The sequence below is a fragment of the Cervus canadensis genome, chromosome 6 (genome assembly GCF_019320065.1).
Source record: "Cervus canadensis isolate Bull #8, Minnesota chromosome 6, ASM1932006v1, whole genome shotgun sequence".
Classification (NCBI taxonomy): Eukaryota; Metazoa; Chordata; class Mammalia; order Artiodactyla; family Cervidae; genus Cervus; species Cervus canadensis.
In genome coordinates, this window is record NC_057391.1 from 57131179 (window position 1) to 57154977 (window position 23799).

A 23799-nucleotide genomic window follows, 5' to 3' on the forward strand; every position below is an offset into this window, starting at 1 on the left:
AGTAAATTTCCATCCCTCCCCCTCTCCAGCCCCTGGCAACCACCATTCTACTTTCTGTCTCTATGATTATGACTACTCTAATTATCTCATATAAGTGGAATCATGCAGTGTCATATTGTGATAGGCTTATTTCACATAACCTCACATGATGTCCTCATGGTACATCCATGCTGTAGCATATGTCAAAATTTCCCTCCTAATTAAGACTGAATAATACTTCATTGTATGTATATATCACATTTTGCTTATCCATTTATCTGTTGATGGACACTTCGGTTACTTCCATGTTTTAACAATTGTGAATAATGCTGCTATGAACATGGATGTACAAATATCTCTTTAAGTCCTTGCTTTCAGTTCTTTTGGATATATAATAAGAAGCAGAATTGCTAGCTGCTGCTGCTAAGTTGCTTCAGTCGTGTCCAACTCTGTGCGACCTCATAGACGGCAGCCCACCAGGCTCCCCCGTCCCTGGGATTCTCCAGGCAAGAACACTGGAGTGGGGTGCCATTCCCTTCTCCAATGCATGAAAGTGAAAAGCGAAAGTGAAGTTGCTCAGTCGTGTCCAACTCTTCGAGACCCCATGGACCGCGAAGCCTACCAGGCTCCTCGGTCCATGGGGTTTTCCAGGCAAGAGTACTGGAGAGAATTGCTAGATCATATGGTAACTCTAGTTTTAGTTTTTTGAGGAGCTGCTACCCTCAATAAGCTGTTGTACCATTGTACATTTCTACTAATAGTGCACAAGGGTTTCAATTTCTTCACATCCTTGCCAGCACTTGTTATTTTCTCTTCCTTCCTACCCTCCCTTCCTTCCTTCTTTCCCTTCCTTCTCCCTCCCTCCCTCTTCTCATCTATCCCTCCCTCCCTCCCCTTTTTTTCTTGCTTGCTTTCTTGTCTTCCTTCCTTCCAACTAGTTATAGGTCTACCCAGATTTTCTATTTCTTTGTGATTTAGTCTTTGTAGGTTTTATGTTTCTAGAAATTGGTCCATTTCATCTCAGTAATCCAATGTGTGGACATACAGTTGTTCATGGTATTTATTCCCTTACAGTCCTTTTACTTCCATAGAATTGGCAGGATAGTCCTCTCTTTTATTTCTGATCTTTCTAATTTGTCTTCTCTTTTTTCTTTTCTTAACTTATTTAGCTAAAGGTTTGTCAGTTTGGTTGATCTTTTTGAAGAACCAACTTTTGGTTTCTTTGCTTTTCCGTATTGATTTTCTAGTCTCTATATCGTTTATCTCTGCTCTAATCTTTATTATTTCTTGCCTTTTTCCAACTTTGGGTTTAATCTATAAACTTTTTTGATTTCCTTAAATTGTAAATTTAGGTCGGTTTAAAATTTTTTGTTGAAGTGTAGCTGAAATACAACATTATGTTTGTTTCAGGTGTACGGCACAGTAATTCAGTTATACATGTGTGTGTATATTTATATTTCTCTTTCAGATTCTCTTCCCTTATAGGTTATTGCAAGATATTGAGTATAGTTTCCTGTGCTTTAAACAGTAGGTCCTTGTTGGTTATCTATTTTAAAGATAGTAGTATATATGTTACTCCAAATCTCCTAATTTGTCCCTCCTCCCACTCCCTAAGTTAGGTTGTTGATTTGAGATCTTTCTTTCTTAGTGTGTGTTTATACCTATAAATTATAATTTATAATGTTATAGTTACAAAAGCACCGCTTTCCCTGGGTTTCATAAGTTTTGGCATGTTGTGTTTTTTGTACTCTTTTAATCATCACAAAAAACCTAAGCAGCAACTTTTTCTCTTTTTTTTAGATTTGTGGTGTTCAAAATGACTTGTGAACTCAGTTAATCCAAACTCTCATGGGAGTTCCTTTTATATAAAGCATGCCCCTACTCCCAGCACTTGGGGAGAAGGGAATGTATGAGAAAAGGTCTGAGGGCACAGAATTCACTACTTACTCAAGAATTTTGCTGCATTTCAATTAAAAAAAAGTTTATATTAAAAAAGCATTCCATCTCACTTGATTTATTTAAAGTAAAATAGAAAGGATGCATGTGGGCTTTGTCCCATTTTTAACATTTAAAAAAAATAAATATTCCTTCTGTAACAAAATCTGTAGCTTAGAATGTTGTTTTGTTATTTTTAAAGCCTCCAGCTAAGTTCCTATCAACAGTTCTTGGCAAAAGTAATCTTCAGTTTTCGGGAATGAATATAAAACTGACCATCTCAACATGCAGTCTCACACTGATGAATCTTGACAACCAACAGGTAAGATTATGAGTGTCATTTATAGTTTAACATATCTTCTGTTTTTCTAGAACAGTCTGGGCATAATAAAAAGAATAAAGTTTCAGACAGTGTGCCTAAAGCTTAATAAGACATGGGGGAAAATATCTGCCAAGGATTTATGTATAACAGTAATTAGAACAACAGTATTATTAAGCCATCACTGGGATATTAACTGCCTAATACTTGCCCCTACTTAACTGGCTTTGTTAATAAGGCACAAAGAACATAGTAAATACCATTTGGAATATACTCAAACCAGTCATTTATTATTCTCCACCACCCTGCCCCAAAGAGAAAGCAATTCCTTCATCAGACCTCACAGACTGTGTGTTGGACTGGGGATGCAGATGAAGGACAGAAGGGTAATGTTAGGGCCAGTGTTCTAGCTAACCAAAATTTAAGCAGAAAACATTTTCTTTCAACCCTTAAGATTGAAAAGCCTTCTTGAATGTTATTGTATAAACAACTTTTTCATCTTTGATGATTTATGATGCCATGGTGTGGCCGAGTTCTCATTGTAAATGTTATTTCTTAAAAAATAGCATTGCTGAAGCAGATATAAAAGATACACAGTCACTGGGCTAAATGTATACTTTAAACTAGGACATCCTTTGACTTTTTATTTTTTAAATTAAATTCCTTTATGTATGCTAGACTGTAATTTTTCCTTGTCTAATATGTAACGATTTGAATTTCTTAGTATTTAAGGTTTTACTGCAAGGAGTGCTGTTGTTCAGGGACTCATAGAAGGTTCAATGTGTACTTGGCACTGAAAAAACACTAAGAGGCTTTGATGTCACATACAGGTAGAAAGCCTGATTCGTCACTAACAAGCAAGTTATCTTCCCACTCAATTCTTATCATCAGTGAAATGAGTTCTTATTCATAGAGCTTCTAAGAAGATCTGTTTAGCAACAGAATGTGTCTGTGGGGTTACTTAGAGGATTAAGTAAGAGCATGGCTATAAATCACACAGCACAGTGCCCTTACATGGTACCTATTATTATTTTTTACTCAAACATTCTTCCTTGAGGCCTTTTCGTATACTCAGTACTTAGCAGGGAAAGCATATTGTAATATGTAAAATTATAAAATAGTCACTAACATATAAGTACAGTTGTAAACATTTGTATTTCTATTTTCTGGCCAAAAAATTCACTTGTGGTTTTGAGGTTTGCTTTACTTTTTAAATTCAAAAGCAGAATAAAATAACATTGCTTACCCAGTAGTATAAAACACCACAGAGGAAAATGTTTAATATGAAATAGTTTAAAATGGATTAATTGGGTCATAATTGGTTATCTAAGAGAGGCATACCATTGGTACCTGACAATAGGACATTTGGGGCTGTCCTTGGAAGATGCAGCCTATCTGGGTGGAAGGCAAAACATTCAGTCTTTCAGGTGCTTTGTCCTCAAGACATTTGTGGATATAAAATTTGTTTTTAGTTTTCACTCATGTGAATGGTGCCAGCTCTGGTACCACTGCTTTTCGTTGTATATGATTTCATTGAGTATAGCGTTGTGTTGTGTATGGTGGGGCATAAATTATTCTCAAAATCTCTTTTCCCTCCACTACTGTTTTCCAGGCCACTGCAGTTAGAGCCGGTACAATACACCCATAATCTTTTAGGCAAATAGAAGGACACTGGGCACACGTGGCTTCCACCACCAGTGGTTACAGCAGAGGTGCTTTGAGGAGTGGCTTCCATCCTGCCTACAATGCTGGTGTGGAATGAGCTGTGTTCAGCCCACCGCCAGAGTGGGGACCAAAGTTGGGACCTCACTGATACCAGGCCCAGGGGCTGATTTTTAAAAATAGTTTTGAACTATTTTGAAGACCTGGGGAGAATAGCTACAGGGGGTGGGTGGAGTTAGGGGTGTGTAAAAAAGATGTGCCACTCTGGATGCTTAAACTCAAGAAGCTTTATAGATCCCATTAAAAGGGCAGCTAAAATGTCCCAGGGATAAAGGCAACAGAAAAGTGACCATCTGGATGTAGCATGAGAAAATGATTTATTAAATTTTCCTTAAAGAAAAATATCCTTTGAAGTTCTGAGATAAATACAAATGCCGCCCCCCTCCCCCCAATTCTAAGATATACTTTGGACTAAAATCAAAAACAGCTTCAAATTTATAGATACATTTATACATGACAGAACACTTATGGGTCAGATGGTTCACGTTTATCTTCCGTCACTGAGAACATCAAGAATGTAACCATTTGCTCCCAGAAAATGTCTCACAGAACCTCAGAGGCAGAAAATAAGATTAAACACAGAAACACACAATGCTTACAATTTTTAAAACTTACATATTTTGAAATGGGAAAAAACATTTTGGAAAAGCAAGTTACAGGGTTTTGTTTTTTTTTAAGTCCTTGTTTTAAAAATTCAAGCAGCGGACTTCCTTGACATACTTTAATAAGGTTTTAAGAAGAAATGTCAGTCTCAGTAGCTTCCATTCTATTTCTTTACTCATTTCTATGCTCCTATCACTGACTCCTTAACAGCTATTGAAACTGAGAAGGGTAATAGATAACAAGGTAAAACAGGCAGAAAATGGAGAAATCTTTTATCTCCAGGAGAGGCAATTCAAATACTAGAGGCCAGGTAGGTAATGCAAACTGTCTGGGTTCATGAAAACACAATGGTGCAAACGGTGATAGATGATGAGTGCCACTTGTCCTCCACAAGTGGGGAGAAAAGCTGGGGAACATTGCAAACAGAATACTTACCCTGCATAAAGGCCAATCCCATATGACTATAGATCAAGGGCTGCCAGATCTTCCTCTACTTTTGGGGGGAAAAAGATGGAAATCTGGGAGTTTTACTGCCCTCTATGAATTATGAGATGTTGGTCTTTAAGAAATTAAAATTATAAGCATGAGCCAAACAAAATAGATCTGTGTCCTCAAAGGGAGTCAATGGGGGACATCTGATAGAAGCCCACATTTACGTAAGTATGGATAGACCTAGAAAGCGCTCCACAAATAACACTACACTCAGAACTTTAACTTCTCTCTTCCCCATTCCTCATCTCCACCTCTCCCTACATCAGACAGGCTTAGAATTTCCCCAGAGCTCCTTTCTTTAGTTTACTTATTTATATAGATGTATATATCTTCATTTGAAGAAGGAAATGGCAACCCACTCCAGTATTCTTGCCTGGAGAATCCCAGGGACAGAGGAGCCTGGCGGGCTGTGACTTATGGGGTCACACAGACTCGGACACAACTGAAGCGACTTAGCAGCAGCATATATCTTCATTAAATTCTCACAATTTATAAGGTTCATTCAAGTATTCTTATTTTCAATTCAGGACCCTGAGGCAGAGATTAATCTCGTTACAGAGCTAGTAAGCACTGGAGCCTAGGTTCAAATTAGGTAGGCTTGGTTTCAGTCTGTTGTAACTGTAATATTTAAAAATGTTACCCTTCTCTACTTTCAGTAAATATTAACAAGTATTAATGTCAGCGGTCTCTTAAGTTACTGCCTATTTTTAAGATTAACAAACCATCAAGAGTGAGTTATAGTCTTGGTCTTTCTCTAAATGAGCCTTCAAACCTAACAGGGAGTAGTTTTCTTTCCTCTTGCTCTTGCTCCCTACTCAATTTCTAAGAGAAATAAGAGTAACACTTGTAGTTTGTAGCTATGTTTTTTTCTGAACCTATTTCCTGGCATCTTATCTGGAGATAAATGGAACTAGTCAATTCATATATATTGGTACTTTTCTTTGTCCAGAGTCCTATTAATTCACATCATACAAGCAGTTATCTATCCACAGACTTGTACTGCATCTATAAGCTGTTTGAAAATGCAAAGAAGTGAGCAGTGGGAGACCAGTAGGATTAAGATGTAAGTGCCAGTGTTTAACATCCTTTTTAGTCTTCCCCCATCTATCGCTCCTCTCCCGGCCAAGCTAGTGTCTGAATTATGATCATCCTTGTCAGCCCTGTACTATACAGAAAAGAAGCCCCCTCCCTAAAAGAGAGGATGACTGCAACATAAGTAAGGCTCTGAGTTGTCCTGTTATATTGGATGTATCCTTTACTGCCATAATGCAGCAAAAACATCTGGTACCTTTTTACTAATCTTAAAACATGCTGGTATACTCAGTTTCACTGGGCACAGCCTTCTAATTATATTATTCACACAGAACTTCAGCATCTTACTAACCACTAACCCCTGTGAGATGCTTACTGATTTGGCAGGTTTTCCCAGCTTGGCAAATTCTCTTATAGGAATTTACTAAGTTTAATTTACACCAATTAATTTGTAATCCGGTATTTGAAGTTGGAGCACTTTCCCTTATAAAGTCATTAAATTTAAATCATAAAATGGTTGCAATCATACAATCAAACAATATAGCAAATAAAAAGTAGAATTAGAGGAAGTATGTATACAATTAGCCAAACAAAATACAGAGAACAAGAAATCTTTATTATCTTGAATGCTGGTGCATAACTAAAAACAAGCTTAATTAGAGGAGGAGACAAAGGGAAACTTCAGATACTGAGGTGGATTTCTGGGCAGATTTAAAACTTTTAAGGGTTGTTCATAGTGTCTTTTTTTAGATGCAGGGCTTTCCTTTTACTGGACAATGTTCACTTAATGGTTCTTACATTATAAAGTTCAACCAGGGTCTTTTGCCTGTAAAGTTAAATGAAAAAAGAGAGCAAGTGAAACAGAAAATTCTCTAGTATATGCTGATGTTTGAAAGAGTTTGTGTTCTTTGTACCTTCACGTACATTTTACAGTCTAAATTTGAAACTTTATTAAGGACGTCTTAAGTTTTGACTTTTAAAAATGTTCAAGGCAATGAATTTTCTTGAATTAAAGATTACTGTAGCTTTAAAAATGATCAAGATACATGTACAAACAAAATCTCAGTTGTTCTTGGAAACACGTTTTAAGATACAGCACACAAAACACATACTTCTTTTGGGGCTAGATTATCCTTTGAGATACTGAAGAATACTCGGTAGAAGATTTATTTTACACTAAAAATTTAGCCTTTGATAACCACAGCTCGGATAGATCACAAAGCTGAATCTTTAAAGTTTTCTCAATATGCTTTCAGTCCAAATAACTCAAAGACATTTTATGTCCTAAGGTGGATAAATCAGTTACTTTTTCTCATATAATTATCATCAGTAGGCTCTTGTACTGGCAGTCTGTCTTGGTCATAACTTATTCTTGCAAAGCCATTCCTTACAGTGAAACATGAAAGATTATCTTCCTCAATGCAAGGAAATTACTCTGAATAAACAACAAAGTCAAAGCCATAAGTGTCTCTGGACATTCTTGAAAACAGGTTTCAACAGTACTAAGATACTTTTCTTTAACAATTTTCTTCCTTTTTCATAACTGTGCAGTCACTACCTTATTCTACTCTGCAAAAAAAAAAAAAAAAGAAATTTTTTTTTTTTTTGGAAGATTTTCATTGGCACAGAACTATTTGGAATGAACCCAAATGGCAGTGGAATGTTGGGTCTCTCCTCAAGCAGCTTCCTCCTCTCTTAACAGCATTTAACTACTCTCTGTCAATGATCTCATCACAGCCGAGTTCTTCGGTCAGACGATTGACAACCATAAGTGAAAAAAGCTCTTCGATAAAAGCCAATTGATCAAACGGGGTCTTCTCATAATGCATCTGAAACCCGCCATCCAGAGCTGCTTCTCTGGCTCTGGAGGTTCTCAGAAACATCTTGTTGGCTTCTTCAAGGGCCGCTGATACTCTGTAGCCCGCACCACTGAGCGGCTCCTCTTCCGGATAGTCATAATCGTCCTCCCAGTCATCGAATTCCTCGCCCTCGTCCTCGCTCTCGAAATCAGGGCCCGCGATCTGGCCTGGCTGCTCCCCAGGGCTGGGCCGGCTAGCGAGGCCTCGGGGCCCCTGTGGCTCCGCCATTGGCTGGGCAGCCTCCTCCTCCATTGGGCCTTCCTCCTCCAGTTGTGGCGGGGCCCCGGCGCGGGAGGGGTTCGGGGATAGCTCCCGGCTCCCGCCGCCTACCTCCATATGCGGAAGATCACTCTCACCAGGAATCACATCCATCTGCAGATCGTTGCTTTCCTCATAAAGCTCGGACAGCTCGTGCATTTCAGACATAGTGCAAGCAGCTCGACCTCCCCAGAAGTCGTTCGTTTTCCACAAGCTCGGAGCTACGCGGGCGTGCGGTTGTGCGCTTGCGCAAGCGCCGTGCGCTTGCGTGACCTCGTGCGTGTGCGCGACCCCCAAACACCGCCTCCCGCTCAGAGTGCTGCTCTGGGTTGGCCCCTGGTAGTGCCCCCATCCCCCTCTGGGGAACCTTCCCAGTGCGAGGTGGTCTGCGCTCCGTGCGTTCGAGTTTCAGACCTAGGGCTGTGCATTGCTTGGCTTCCCCCTTACCTAACCGTTCTGCTGCTTATGATGCTATAAACTTGAAAATACTCTATATGCCTTCTGTAAGACACCTCACAGACCCCTTACAGAAGGTGGGAAAGATTGAGGGCGAGAGGAGAAGGGGACGACAGAGGATGAGATGGTTGAATGGCATCACCGACTCAATGGACATGAGTTCGAGTAAACCCCGGGAGTTGGTGATGGACAGGGAGGCCTGGCGTGCTGCAGTCCGTGGGGTCGCAAAGAGTCGGACCCGACTGAGCGACTGAACTGAACTGAACTGAAGACCTCTTAATCTTCCTCCCCTCTCGCCCCTCTCCTTTCTCGCCATCCTCTTTCTGCTACTTCTCTTTCCTCCATCCGCAGGCAGTCGCATCTGCTCCAAGGTTTTAACTAATTTTATCTCTGCGCTAAAGACCGCTAAATCTGCACCTGGAAACCACACGGTGTTCTCAACAATACATCAGCATATCAATTCATCCATCCCTCTCTTCTGTTTTTCTCGTTTAAAAAATGTTAAATTCACAAATAAGCATATTGTCGGTGTTCTTTAAAAAATATGCAGAGAATAAATACTCGGGCCCATTTTTTCCCCGCAGGAGGTGTGTGTTTACACTTAATTTTGTGTGTGTTTTTAAAATCTTTTTCCGTGCATTTATATGAATCTTTTAAGTCCTCATGGAAAAATCTTAATTTTTTTACATGTCTTGCGTAATTGCATTCAACTTATAAAAAAGCAAAAAACCCCTAAATCTTGTAGATTTAGCTGTTAGTATACATAGACATGTTTTCATAGTATTCTGTTTGTATAGCTATGCTGTAGTTGACCTAACTATGCATAAAGAATATCACAAAATTTTTCCTTTTTTTTTTTTTGTATTGTATGGGTAAATGCATATCTACATGTGCCAATACTTCTCTCTAGTAAAAACCTAGACGTGGAAAGGTGGAATTACAGGGTATGCATAGTTTAGTTTTAATAAACGTCAAATTCCTCTGAAAGTTATTGTACAAATTTAAGCACTAGGCAGTGGTGTTCAAGAATATCCACACCCCTGCTATACATGATTTTGTTGAACTTTAACAACTTCATCAATTTAATGGTGTCTTGTTTTATTTTTTATAGCCTTGATTTTTTTTGCAGGTTATCTTTCAATATGTTTATTGAACATTTGTATTACTTTTGAAAATTAAATGATCTTATTTTGGGTTTACTTTTTTTTTTTTTCTTATTGATGTAGGAATTTTTTATAAACTTTATGTGAAAACTTTGTTTCACTTGTTGCAAATATATTCTCTTTGCCTGCTGTTTCTTGTTTTGGAGATCTTTTCTTATACAAAAGTTTTAAAATGAGCTTTCACAAGTCAAATTTAAAAGTTTCTTTCCTGTATGTCTTTTTTTTTTTAATTAGGATGGATTTGCCTATCTCAGAGAACTTAAGCATAATCTTTTATCTGTCTTTTGATGTCTGTATGGCTCTTTTGTGGTTCAAACATTTATTTATAAATATCATGAAGACAGGATTTATTTTTATATTTTTTCGTATATGGAGCTGATTCAGCTGACTCCACTAATTTAATCACTTGTCCTTGTGTCTGCTGTTTGGTACCACATTTATCATAGGCTAAAAGAGCACAGAAGTGTCAGTCATTTTTTAATCTTTGTAGTCTGAATTTCTATAGTTTTATAATACGTCTTAATAATAAGGAAAATCTTTTCTCTTTGTTCTTTAAAAAATTGCCTTAGTTCTTCTTGCGCATTTATTCTTCCAGTGTGAATTTTAGAAGTAGTTTTAAAAGTTCCCTGAATGGCACTGATGGAAGTTTTATTGGAATTGCATGAATTTATAAATTAATTTCAGGGAGAATTAACATCTTTATAATATTATCTTCTCATCCATAAAGGTGATATATGTCTTTCTGCGTGTTCATGTGTTATTTATACTCTTCACTGAAGTTTTCCGAAAAGTTTTATGTGATTCTTATTAGGTTCTCTTGTAAAATATACCTCTCCCCTCTTCCCCATACAGTGTCAGATTGGCTGTTCCTGGTGTACGGGAATGATGTTGATCTCTGTATATTGATTTTGTTTTAGTAATCATTTTAAACTAAAATATAAATATAGGAAACAAATATAGAATAGTGCACAAATTGTAAGTGTATAGCTTGATTATCACAAAATGAATTTGTTTGTTTTAACTACTACCCAGATCAAGGAACATCATTTGCAGGATCCCAGAAAACCACTTGTTTTCCTTTGCCGCCAAAGTCACTACTATTGTGACTTCAAACAGAATGAAATAATTTTGCCTGGTTTTGAACTTGATATAAATTCAGCTATGCAGTATACAGTCTTTATGTCTGGCTTCTTTTGCCCAAGAAATATGTTGTTGCTGTGTAGTAGTCCCATGTTTAAATATCACAGTGATCATCATTGGGATTGTTTCCAGTTTGGGGCTATTATGAGTAAGGCAGTGATTATCTTTCTTGAGATCTTTTGGTATATCTATTTATACAGTGCTTTTGGATATACATCTAAGAGTAGAACTGTTAGATTCTGTTACACAAATTTGAAGGCAGGATTAGTCAATTGGTACATAGTTGATTTAATGAATCTTTAAAAGAGTATGACAAATAGGTCTCTGCAAATTGGTCATTACACTGTGGTTTCCAAATAAGGAAGCCTGGAATCTCAATTAAAAGAGACAATCTTAGCTAACTTATTCAGTTTACTTGGATAGTCTTACTTCATATTGAAACTCTTAATGTTAGCACCTTAGTAAAAATGGTGGCAAATGACTGAAACTCAAGTCAGAGTAACTTATATAAAAATAAATAAATAAACTAGGAAAAAATACATAAAAAAATAAAGGGAGGGGGGAAATGTATTGGTTGAAGTGATGAAACAAATGTTACCCCCTGCCTTTTTACTGTTTTTGACTCTCAGCTTTGATTTTTTTCCAGAGAAAAATAATTTTCTAGCAGACTTTTCCCTCATGACAGCAAAAGATGACTCCTAGAAGCTTTGGGCTTATACTAAGATATTAAATGACAGGGAGAGATGCATTTTCTCCTATTGTTCTCCTCATTTCCTCCTCAGATGTTGATTGTCTTTGCTGTGTCTAGGTGGATGGTTTTCTGATTGGCTAGGCCTGGATCATTTGTCTAGCTGCAAGGGGAGGGGGCAGTAATATGCAGGAAGCTCAAACCCACATGAACCTCCTGATCTAAATAAGATTATTATAGAACTTGGATGGAGTGGTTTCCAAAGGGATGTTGAGCAGGCAAAATCAAAACAAACAAGTATGTACATTACTGTTAGATGGTATATAACTAGGTATAATTAGTTTGTAGCATCATATGTCTTTAATTTGTGTTTTGCAGATTATTGCAAATCATCATATGCAGTCTATTTCTTTTGCTTCTGGAGGGGATCCGGTAAGTATGAATTCATTAAAGTTCTTTTTTTATAAGAGTTAAAAGAAATTTCTATGTAAAGCATGTTAACCACTACCTGTCTTTTTCAAATATTACAGTTCGTGAATAGCCATATGTAGCAGGCAGCGAAAAATTTGGGTTCTGGCAAAATATTTCCTGTCGCTGATTTTGTAAATACTTAGATTAGTGGATAAACTAATGATACTCCATTGTGTTACTAGCCATGGAGTTATCATCTGAGAAGCTTCTTGCAGATAACATCAAATTCATAAAAACAGGTATATTATACACCTGTTGACGGTCCTCCTTCAGAATTCTTTTCAACATAGACTGCCAGGCAGATCCTCCTAATCAGTTGGATTTGGCACATGAGGGGAAGCCTATTTGCCATTCTGGCCAGCAGCCAAGGCAACTAAGTCTAATCCGAAATGAACAACTACATTTTCAGAAACTCATGCAGGGAATGTTGAGCTGGGGAGAGAAAACCTATTGTTCCAACTAAGAGGCCACGTGATGCTCAATTCTCATGAATTGTGCAGATCTGAGTCGGTGCTCTCCCTCCAAGCGTTCTCTGCAGAGTAGAGAGTCATTCCCAGACCACCAACTACATCATTTCCAGGTCAGAGCAAAAGGAAATGGGCGTTGAAATGAGGAAGCCTGTGACTGACCAAGAAACACATCTGTTTAAACCGAGGGAGCAAGAGAAAGATTTTGCTCCTCTGTGACATTATGACATTTTTTTTGTACCTACAAATGTGCAGGGATTTTACCTGATCTTACACCCAGTCAAAAATCTGCATATAACTTATCCCCAGCTCCTCTCTATCCACCCTCCATCTAACCTTCTGATCCAACCTCAGCAGCGACACCAAGGGCTATGTTTGGTAGCAGAGAGCGTCAGCTTCCAGCCTGAAAAGGCCAGCGCTGTCACTTCTCTTCCTAACCCTCTATAACTTGACCATCCACGAAGGAACTTGAACACTTTTGTAAAGCAATGTAAAGTAATGAGTTCTGTAAGAGCTGTGGGAAAAATAATTGTTGCCATTTGCCTTCAATTTCCCTTTTCAAGTTTCAAGAGTCGCTGTCATTTTAAAATTGGTACGAAAATCCTCAATTACCCTAGACATGCCCTGCATGGCATCCATCATAGTTCTCCAGAATCCTGATTCTTTTTAGACTGTCTTTATGTGCCTTTATTTCTTTAAACCAGCCAAAGCACTGCCGCTACCAAAGATAGTAAAGAATTTGTGGCTACTGTGGAAAAGTTTGTACCTACTGAATTGAGTGGCACCTCTATGTTTTCTAGAGGTGGAGAGAAAGTTTGCTTATTTTACATAGAAACCTGGGGTGACCAGAGCCTTGGCATTAGAGGTTCCCCCAACTGAATTTTACCCTCAGGTCAGGGAGGCAATATGGTGGAGTGCCAGGCTCTGGAGTCAAGTAGACTTGAGTTAACTTACAGTCTGTCTAAGTTTTAGGGTCCTCTTCTGTAAAATGGGAAATGATCTCCCCTTGCCTCAAAGTGTTGTGAGAATTAAGTGAAATTGTGCATGTAAACTGCTAGCATAGTGCCTGGCACAGAGTGATAAGAGATAACTGTCACCAGTATTGCTAATACATGTCTATATTTTCTTAGGACACTGTCTGAGATAATTTACAGCTTCACAGCTAATTGAGTCCAAGGGTTTGGAAGCTAAAAGTCTCTATGACCTAATGTGGAACCTTCTTTCTACCAGATTCCCTCCAAAGTTTCAAAAATACTGGGTGTTCCTTCTCACCTCTTGACCTTGCTCACCCTCACCTTTACTCCCTTCTCAAAAACAATTTACTTGTCTCCCTTCAGTCAGCCCTGAAGACAGTTCTTGGTAATGCTTTTGTATCTGTATATACTTTCTCCATCTCAAGAATGCATTATGAGTATGAGAAAATTAAATATACTTCTTATATTTCCTCCCATTGTTTGTGCTTTTAACATTCTTTAAATTCTCCCAAATATTTACAGTTATGGAATTTTAAGAGATTCTTTTGAACATGAGGAAACTGAGGCCTGGAAATATAAGAAGTATATTTAATTTTCTCATGCTCACAATGCATTCTTGAGACCTCTTTCCCATCAACTAAGACAGCAGACAGCATTGAGCACATCATACCACCTCTTCAACTTTAAAATGGGTAGCCAAGCCCCCATAGTTGTGTCTTTGCTTCTAAATTATATAATATAAAGCTCATTGGCATGACCTTATTTTTATATATTTCAAATCTTTTGTCTTTTTGTATAAGAGAGATTTACTTAGGTATGTGTTATTTTTTAAAATAACTGAAGGCAAGTTATACTGACCCTGAGATCTGTTTCCTGTATGATTCATTGTGGGTTATTAAGTGATTGTCCTTGAAGGTATTACAAACATGGACTTTTATTTCCTGCCGGTTGATTTCATCTTCCCTCTAGAGAGTCATACTTCTAATCTGCAAATGGTATTGTGTGTATTTTTTTCTGAGAACTGAGATAACAAAAAGCATCTTTAATTATTAAAATCTTATCATTCATCAGCATACTGTTTTCAGTAAAAGTCAAAATTACCAAGTAGCTTTTTGTTTGTTTTTACAAAGCCAGCAACACATCTCTCTTTTTTAAACATAAGTTGAAATGGTGCTGTTATATCTTCTTTTATAGTGTCTTCTTTTAAAGTGTCTTTATTTTTATACAGTTATTAAAGGTAAATTTCATTTACAGTTATTATAAAATATTGGCTATATTCCCTGTATTATACAATACATCCTCAAGCCTATTTAAACCTAATAGTTTGTACCTCCTCTCCCCCTTCCCTGTATTGTCTCCTGCTCTGGTTACCACTAGTTTGGAGTGCATCTTTTGGAATTCCTTAGGATTTTCATGGGTTCTCTATTTCAAAAATGATCTCTTCTTTCTATATATTGATCAAATAAATGCCTTTTATTTTTGCTATATTATTCCTTAAGTTGCACTGCATAAAAGCAAGCTAACCACCACAAAACCATGTCTCTGTAATCAGCTTTTTTTCTGATCTACATGGTATCTGTTTGGACAACTGGGAAATCATGGTTCACATCCTAGTTTATGACATAAACTTTGTGATTACATAAGCCCTGGTATTTCAGCTTTAACACAGGAGAGTAATAGTTCCTAACCATTTTAAAAGAATATTTGTCCTAACACAGTCCCTACCTACATTCTCTTTTATTCTTAGTGATATTGTCTGCCTCTAAATATTTAATCTTCAGATTATCTCCCCAAGGGGCAGAGAATGTAGACTCCACAATTGTTGAGTATATATTATGTATTTGTTTATGTTTCCTCCTAGGATGCTTTCCTTTGCTCTTTAAACAGAAACCTTAGCATCAGTCTTTGCCTGAATATTATACCCTAAATGTACTCTTTTATCTTTTACCAGTACAATCCGTCCATTTTAAATGCAATCATTTTCCCTTTTTTTTTAGGATACTACAGACTATGTTGCCTACGTAGCAAAAGATCCAGTTAATCAACGAGGTATGGAAAGCAACTTCTAGATTTTCTTAAGAGTTGGTATATACCAACTTTTGAAAGTAACAAGCAATTATTTTCAATATGTAAAGTGATGAGTATCACTAGAGTGTATTGGGGGTCTAGAAATATTATGTAAATATGTGTTTGAAATAAATAGCCCTGTCAACAGAGCAAAGGAGAAAAAATTAGAGGTGGGATTTAAATCCCTTCAACCAAAAGTCTTGTCATCTGTTTGCATAAATGAAAGGGAAGCTGTTTCAGTACGGATAGATGGGCTGGCTGCCACATCCCCAGTGGACAAATGAATTGCACACAAGACCCAAATCAGTGAGGTCATGGGCCTGTAGTTGCCTTGACAAGTGTGTGCACGTGTGTGTTTATAGGTGTTAAGCCTGTGCCTTGCTGTTCAAGAGCCTGGCATGCCACTCTGAGTGTCTGGCTTTTTCTCATCTTTTAGGTCTCAGTTTTAATGTCTCTTCTTCAAAAAGACCTTCTTTGACTGATAGCATCTGCCGTCTCCAGTAGTATATGCCACTCTACTGGGTTATAATACTTTGTTTCTCTTCTATTGACACTTATTCTACATTTTTATCATTTTAGTCACTCACTTGTTTATGTGTTTAGTGTCTGTCCTTTCTACTAAAAGCTACTGGAGGGCAGGAACTTGTTTCTCTTACTGTTGTTTCCCAAGCACTCATCACAATGCCTTGCACGTGGTGATGATCAGTAACTATTTTTGTTGAATGACAGAGTGAATGGAAGAGTGAGTTGATGAGTTGTCTCATCCCAGGATTTAGTAAGATTGCCTAAGAAACCACCTGCCAGCCACATTTTGTGTCAAGGGCCTGAAGTTAGGCCATTTGGCCTCTGTAGACAGACATGCTGAGTGTTGCTTCTCATCCCTGACTCTGGGATATTCACTCATTTTAGTGAAGAGTGTTAGGTTGCGCCCCCCCCCCCGCCCCCCCGCCCCGCCTCCTTAACTAGAGCCTATTAGTTGAGCAGTACCCTTTGTCACCTCAGGGCGGAGTTTGCCGCCAAACATTCATTAAGTATGTATGGAGTGGAATTTGGAGATTCAAAGAGTTATAAAAACATGAGGCAAAAATGCATGTGGTGTACTGGTGAGCAGGGCTTCCCTGGTAGCTCAGTGGTAAAGAATCTGCCTGCCAAAGCAAGAAATGCAGGTTCAATCCCTGGGAAGATGCCTTGGGGAAGGAAATGGCAATCTACTCCCAATACTTCATTATTCTTGCCTGGGAAATCCCATGGACAGTGGTTGGCAGGCTACAGTCCATGGAGTCACAAAAGAGTTGGACATGACTTAACAACTAAGTAACAACGACAAATACTGGGAAGCAGGTGAATAAACACTTAATAGGATGCAGATTGTGTATGAAGGGGGAAAAAAGTCAAAAAAGGACATCTAGAGGGCAGATAGGAGAGAGCTAATAAGTAGAGACAATCTTATGAGCAGATGGGTGGAGAAAGCAGTTTACAAAGCAGAGATTTAGGAAGGTTCATTTGGCAGCAGGCTGCAGTGGATGGATTCAGGGAGGGGGCAGGTCCATTTGGAAACTATCATAATTGTCAAAAATGAAACTGTGAGGACCACCTGCTGGCATAGTACCCAGCACAGAGTAGATGCTCAGTAAATGTGGCCCAAGAGAGCATTGCTCGATGAAATCGAAAGAAGAACGGGTTATAAATACTGTGCAATACTCCTTTAAAGTATACTCTAAACTACATAATAAAGAATGGATATTACTCAAAGAGTAGATGGGAGAGACAGGAACTAGTGAAGGAAGGGGAGTAGGAATGGAACACAACAAAGATACCAAAGAGCAACCTCTTTTAATCAAGCCTGAGCTTCCCTAAAGTTGCTGTTGTTCAGTCACTAAGTTGTGTCTGATTCTTTGTGACCCCCTGGATTTAGCTCACTAGGCTCCTCTGTCCATGGGATTTCCCAGGCAAGAATACTGGAGTGTGTTGTCATTCCTTTCGCCAGGGGATCTTCCCAACCCAGGGATTGAACCTGTGTCTCCTGCATTGGCAGGCGGATTCTTTACCACTGAAGCCCTCCCTAAAGAATGGAAGTAGGCTATTTTTGGGAAGGTCTCTGAACAACAAATCCCTTTCTTTTAACCTGAAAAGGACAGGGTGAAAGGAAGAACAAATAGACCAGGAACTCTAGATATTTAGTAACTTTGCCATCAGTCACTGAATATCTCAGGCATGGCATTGCTCTTCAGCAGAAGGGGTTCAAAGATTATGCTTGTTACGGAGGGTAATGGCCTAGGATCCACATGCTTGCCGATCTCCTCACTTGCTTAAGTGAAATAAAGCAGAGAGAATGCAATGCAACTCATTCACTTTGAAGTCTGATGCCTGAGTTGCTAGAGCTGAGCTGCTAGAAGGAATTCAGGGGGATCCTGGCTCGAGGATTCTGCAAAGGCTTTTATGAGAACTGTTGACTGAGCTCATGGATGGATTTCAGAGTAAGAAGAGAATGGACTCAGAAACTCTTCATATAGAGGTTTCAGTGTTTTCTTTCTTTAGTCCCAGCCCAGGTATAAGAAATAAGAAATATGCTGGAGTCAGACAGGCTGGACAGGAATCATAATTCTTCCCCCATCACACTGTAGTCCTCAGCCAAGTTGTTTCACATCCTAAACTTCAGTTTCTTTCTTTCTTTTTTATGTTAAAAATTATTTTTAATTGGGGAAAATAACTTTACAATGTTGTATTGGTTTGTGCTGTGCAACAGCACATCAGCCATAATTACACATACATTACCTCCCTCTTGAACCTTCCTCCCCTCTCCTCATCCCACCCCTCCTAGGTAGTAATAACATCTACTTGCTAATGTTGTTGAGAGGAGTAACAGATAATACCGAGAAAGCACGATTTCCTTTCCTGTCTTCTCATCTTTCTGTCTTCTTAGGGAAACAGGTCTGTCTGGTAGCTAGACGACTTAGAGACATAATGTGATTTTCTTGGGCAAAAAAGTTAGTATCTCCTCATCACGTTCTGCTCCTTTTCTTGTCCCCTGGCCCCTTCTCTTATGTACCTTCTCTGCGAGAAGCCGTTCAGTTCACAGCATACCCACTGTTTGCACACCCCTCAAGTGTTAAATCCTTTCTCCTCACCTGTGCTTTAGTTTCTGCCCAGAGGTACTGACACAGCTCTTGAGTCCACAGATAATTATTAATTACATACTAATACACAAGAGGCTGAGATAATCGTTGTAGAAGAAAAATGATAACTGGCCACCCTGGGCTCATCATCACAGGGGAGAGAAACAGAGCCTGTCCGATGTGCAGCAGAAGAGGGGCGCACGGGCACAGTGCCTGGAGCCTGCAGCTGCTCAGGGAGGCTCTGTGCAGTAAGTGAATTCAGGCACCAGTGCAGTGAGCTCAGGGCTGTGGGTTTGGGTGGTGGGCAAAGGTGGGTTGCAACAAAAGCGAAGAGTAGAAGTAGGCTGAGAGGGAAGAAACTGTCAAGGCTTAGAAGGCCAGCCAAAAGGTTACTGGGGGCTGTTGAAGATTTTGAGCTTTATAAAGAATTATTCTGGTTTCCACCATTCTACTAAAATTATAAAATAACTTTTCTGGCCTTTCCATCTATAAAGGTGATATTGAGGGCAGGAAAGTGGTCTGGAATTGTGGAGTTCAGTTTGGAGGACATCTCACTGACCCTGGGCAGGGCTGATGATGCTCTAAACTACATGTGCAGGAGAAGGGACAGTCTGGACAAAATTGTGAAGTAATAGTTGTTGGGAGTTATTTAGATAAGGGCATTGCTAAAGAAATAGCAATCAGGTGGTCTCGAGGACTTAATCAGATATTGTATTTGATGCAAGTATCTCAATGCCTGGCTCATTATAAGTATGCAATAAACGATAGTCATTATTATTATTATTGTCCTGAGTGATTTGAAGTGGCTTGCCAGTAAAAAAAAAACAGGCATTTTTACAAATAGGAAAAACAATCCAATAGAGAAAGAAGAACAAAAAAAAGTTATCGTTTATTTTGTGCTCACCACGTGCTAGACATTGTCAGGAGTACTTTCTGCATGGTCTCCTTTCATCGTCACAACAGTCCTATGAAGTAGATATTAATGTCACTGCTTTTTTAAAGAAGCAAGCTCTGGAATTGAAAAGGTAGTTTTACTAAACTCACCCAGCCAGTAAGCACCTGGACTAACTTCAAGTCTGGAGCACACACAAAAGGAGATTACCGGGCACCAAGAAGCATAAAAGAAAAGCAAAAAACTTACTAGCAATCAAAGAAACACAAATTATAAATAGATACTGTATTTGTCTTTTATAAAAAGGTAAAATGTGATTTGGAGTTGTAGTATCTCCTGAATACTTCTGGTAGGAGTGTAGATCCAACTGTTTCAGAAAGCATACTGAAAATTTGCATCAAAACTTTAAAAAGTGTAAACACTTATTAAGAAGAACTTTCTTTATTTCTGGCTGTGCTAGGTCTTTGTTGCTTGCATGCAGGCGTTTCTCTGGTTGCCTCGAGCTGGGGCTGCTCTTCGCTGGGGTGTGCAGGCTACTCCTTGTGGAGGCGTCTCTTGTTGCAGAGCGTGGGCTCCAGCACGCTCGGACCTCAGTATTTGCAGCGTGTGCACTCCGTGGTTGTGGCTCCCTGGCTCTCGAGTCCAGGCTCAACAGTTGTGGTGCACAGGCTTAGTTGCTCCGCAGCATGTGGGATCTTTCCGGATCAGGGATCGAACCGGTGTCTCCTGCATTGGCAGGCAGATTCTTTACTACTGAGCCATCAGGGAAGCCTGTGTAAGCAGTTTTGAATCAGCAATTTCACTTCTAAGGAAATGAGACATGTACAAAGATTAAGCAATAAAGATCACTGGTGGCTCAGCAGGAAAGAATCCGCCTACAGGGCGGGAGATGCGGGAGACGTGGGTTCAATCTCTGGGTCCAGAAGATCCCCTGGAGGAGGGCATAGTACCCCTCCGGTGTTCTTGCCTGTAGAATCCCATGGACAGAGGAGTCTGGCGGGCTGCAGTCCGTAGGGGCGCCAAGAGTCTGATACGACTGAGCACACGTGAGCGTGTCACGTGAGAAAAGGAAAATTCAGTATTTGTAAATAGCAAATTATTTAAACGAATCCATAGGCTGTTCTACCATGCAGCAATTAATATTATTAAGTACAAAAAGCAGATTATGAACCAATGTGATTGGTATGATCCCAGGTAATTTTTTGAAAAAAAAAAAAATTATAAAGACATATGTCAAAATGTTAATAGTATGCAGATATGCCTGGTTAGTGAGACTTATGTAATTTCTTTTCCTTGGTGTCTGTTTTCTAAAACTCCCTATAATGAATGTTTATTGCATTTGTAAAAGAAAAAGAATGTTCTAAGTGGTGCTGGGAAAACTGGTCAACCACTTGCAAAAGAATGAAACTAGAACACTTTCTAACACCATACACAAAAATAAACTCAAAATGGATTAAAGATCTAAATGTAAGACCAGAAACTATAAAACTCTTAGAGGAGAACATAGGCAAAACACTCTCCGACATAAATCACAGCAAGATCCTCTATGACCCACCTCCCAGAATATTGGAAATAAAGGCAAAAATAAACAAATGGGACCTAATGAAACTTAAAAGCTTTTGCACAACAAAGGAAACTATAAGTAAGGTGAAAAGACAGCCCTCAGATTGGGAGAAAATAATAGCAAATGAAGCAACAGACAAAGGATTAATCTCAAAAATATACAAGCAACTCCTGCAGCTCAATTCCAGAAAAATAAATGACCCAATCAAAAAATGGGCCAAAGAACTAAACAGACATTTCTCCAAAGAAGACATACAGATGGCTAACAAACACATGAAAAGGTGCTCAACATCACTCATTATCAGAGAAATGCAAATCAAAACCACAATGAGGTACCATTACACGCCAGTCAGGATGGCTGCTATCCAAAAGTCTACAAAGCAATAAATGCTGGAGAGGGTGTGGAGAAAAGGGAACCCTCTTACACTGTTGGTGGGAATGCAAACTAGTACAGCCACTATGGAGAACAGTGTGGAGATTCCTTAAAAAACTGAAATAGAACTGCCATATGACCAGCAATCACTTCTGGGCATACACATGAGGAAACCAGATCTGAAAGAGACACATGCAACCCAATGTTCATCGCAGCACTGTTTATAATAGCCAGGACATGGAAGCAACCTAGATGCCCATCAGCAGACGAATGGATAAGGAAGCTGTGGTACATATACACCATGGAATATTACTCAGCCATTAAAAAGAATTCATTTGAACCAGTCCTAATGAGATGGATGAAGCTGGAGCCCATTATACAGAGTGAAGTAAGCCAGAAAGATAAAGAACATTACAGCATACTAACACATATATATGGAATTTAGAAAGATGGTAATGATAACCCTATATGCAAAACAGAAAAAGAGACACAGAAATACAGAACAGACTTTTGAACTCTGTGGGAGAATGTGAGGGTGGGATGTTTCAAAAGAACAGCATGTATACTATCTATGGTGGAAACAGATCACCAGCCCAGGTGGGATGCATGAGACAAGTGCTCGGGCCGGGTGCACTGGGAAGACCCAGAGGAGTCGGGTGAAGAGGGAGGTGGGAGGGGGGATCGGGATGGGGAATAAGTGTAAATCTATGGCTGATTCATATCAATGTATGACAAAACCCACTGAAATGTTGTGAAGCAATTAGCCTCCAACTAATAAAAAAATTGAAAAAAAAAAAAAAAGAAAAAGAATGTTCTAAATCCTTGATTAAAAAAAAAATAGTGAAACCAGAAAGACAATGTTATAAAATTACCTAGTTAATTTGGCTCTTCCCGGGGCAAATGTTCAGTTGAGAGGAGAAACCTGAAGGTTTGTGGGGGCTGGGGAGAGGTTTCAGGTTTGGAGAAGCTGCAGCTTCTTAGCCCTAAAAGTGAGCAAGATGTCTGAAAGTAGAACCCAGAAAGAGGAGGGCTGAGAGATCAGTATCGACTAAGATGGAGGAAGAACACATTTCTCTAGGAGAAGATACCCGGGAATGTCTCAGACTGAAAAGGAGTTCAGGGGAATGGAGGTGGAAAATGCCATTCAGTCCAGCAATTGACAGGCTGCTGGTCACTGTGGGAACCACAGTGTCAGTGGACGGGTCACGGAAGCAGTCAGACCTCAGGGATGAGGAGAGCCTGGCTGACAGGCAGAGGAGCCCGGGCCGCATGCTAATTATCCCGAACGTTCCCACAGTCTCCCCTCTGCTTGATTCACTTTTAGAATTAGTGCCTTCAACTCAGGGAAGCTACCACTTTTTCCATCTTGGCTAGGACTTGTTAGTGAACTCCTTATTTTATAAAAGGCCTCTTCTGTGGAAAAGGTGAGCCCCCCAGCAAGAGTGTTTTGAGTTTACCTAGTGACCAATACAGCTTACCCCTGTAATTGCTATAAATGAAGAATCGCTTCACTTCTTACTCCAAATGTGTGCAGTGCAGGACAGCTTGAATATTTTCTCTGAATCTAGTCTGTGAAGAGGTCCCAGTTTACCTGGACTACCTGGATATAGGCATGTCGTGGTCCTCTCTATAAAGAAAGCAAAAAACAAAACAAAACCACAAAAAGAACCCTGTAACACCAATTTAAATTAACCCAGTTATGTTATTTATGTTTATGGCTGTAAAATACATGTGCTGCTGTCCTGGTGACATTGATAAACTGTGGTCCGACAGCTGGCTAGTTGCATCAGACCGATTTCTTCCTAAGGGCTGGTAGACTCTATGCTTCAGTCCCACAGCGCCATCTGGTGGGTGACCTGAGAAGCTGCACTTTTGAATTTCTAGTTTTCCCATAAAAACCAAAAACCAAAAGCAAATGAACAACAAAAGCAAAACTGGTCTATTTAAGCATAAAGCATTAAAGAAAGGTCTGTTATTCTTTAAGAATTGTTCTCAGCCCCTTGTCCATGACTATCCAGTTAGGAAACCAAATGAAAAAGAAGAATATGAATCTAAGATTCTTTTACATCTTACTTAATAGAGTACCTGATACTCAAGAATAGAATTGTAGGTCTGTTCACAGACAGAACATTCTTTTCATTTCACAATGAAGAGAACCCAAGTCTGTCTAATTCAGACATAGAGGTCAAAGCTCGGGCCCCCCACATCACTGGAAAGTCAAATTGTTTTG

At 39.2% G+C, this 23799-nt stretch overlaps 2 protein-coding genes across 2 annotated transcripts in view; one reads left to right on the forward strand and one right to left on the reverse strand.

Moving 5' to 3' along the window:
- SHC4 (SHC adaptor protein 4) overlaps positions 1 to 23799 on the forward strand; it is a 123841-nt gene that overhangs the window by 70635 nt on the left and 29407 nt on the right. The window contains exons 4-6 of the mRNA XM_043472045.1: positions 2117 to 2236; positions 12025 to 12078; positions 15556 to 15607. Coding sequence (XP_043327980.1) covers positions 2117 to 2236; positions 12025 to 12078; positions 15556 to 15607 — 226 coding nt within the window. The remainder of the gene's footprint in view (positions 1 to 2116; positions 2237 to 12024; positions 12079 to 15555; positions 15608 to 23799) is intronic.
- Positions 6678 to 8463, reverse strand: EID1 (EP300 interacting inhibitor of differentiation 1). Its single transcript, XM_043472046.1, has one exon. It carries the CDS (start codon positions 8365 to 8367, stop codon positions 7792 to 7794), a length of 576 nt encoding a protein of 191 aa, XP_043327981.1. The 5' UTR covers positions 8368 to 8463; the 3' UTR covers positions 6678 to 7791.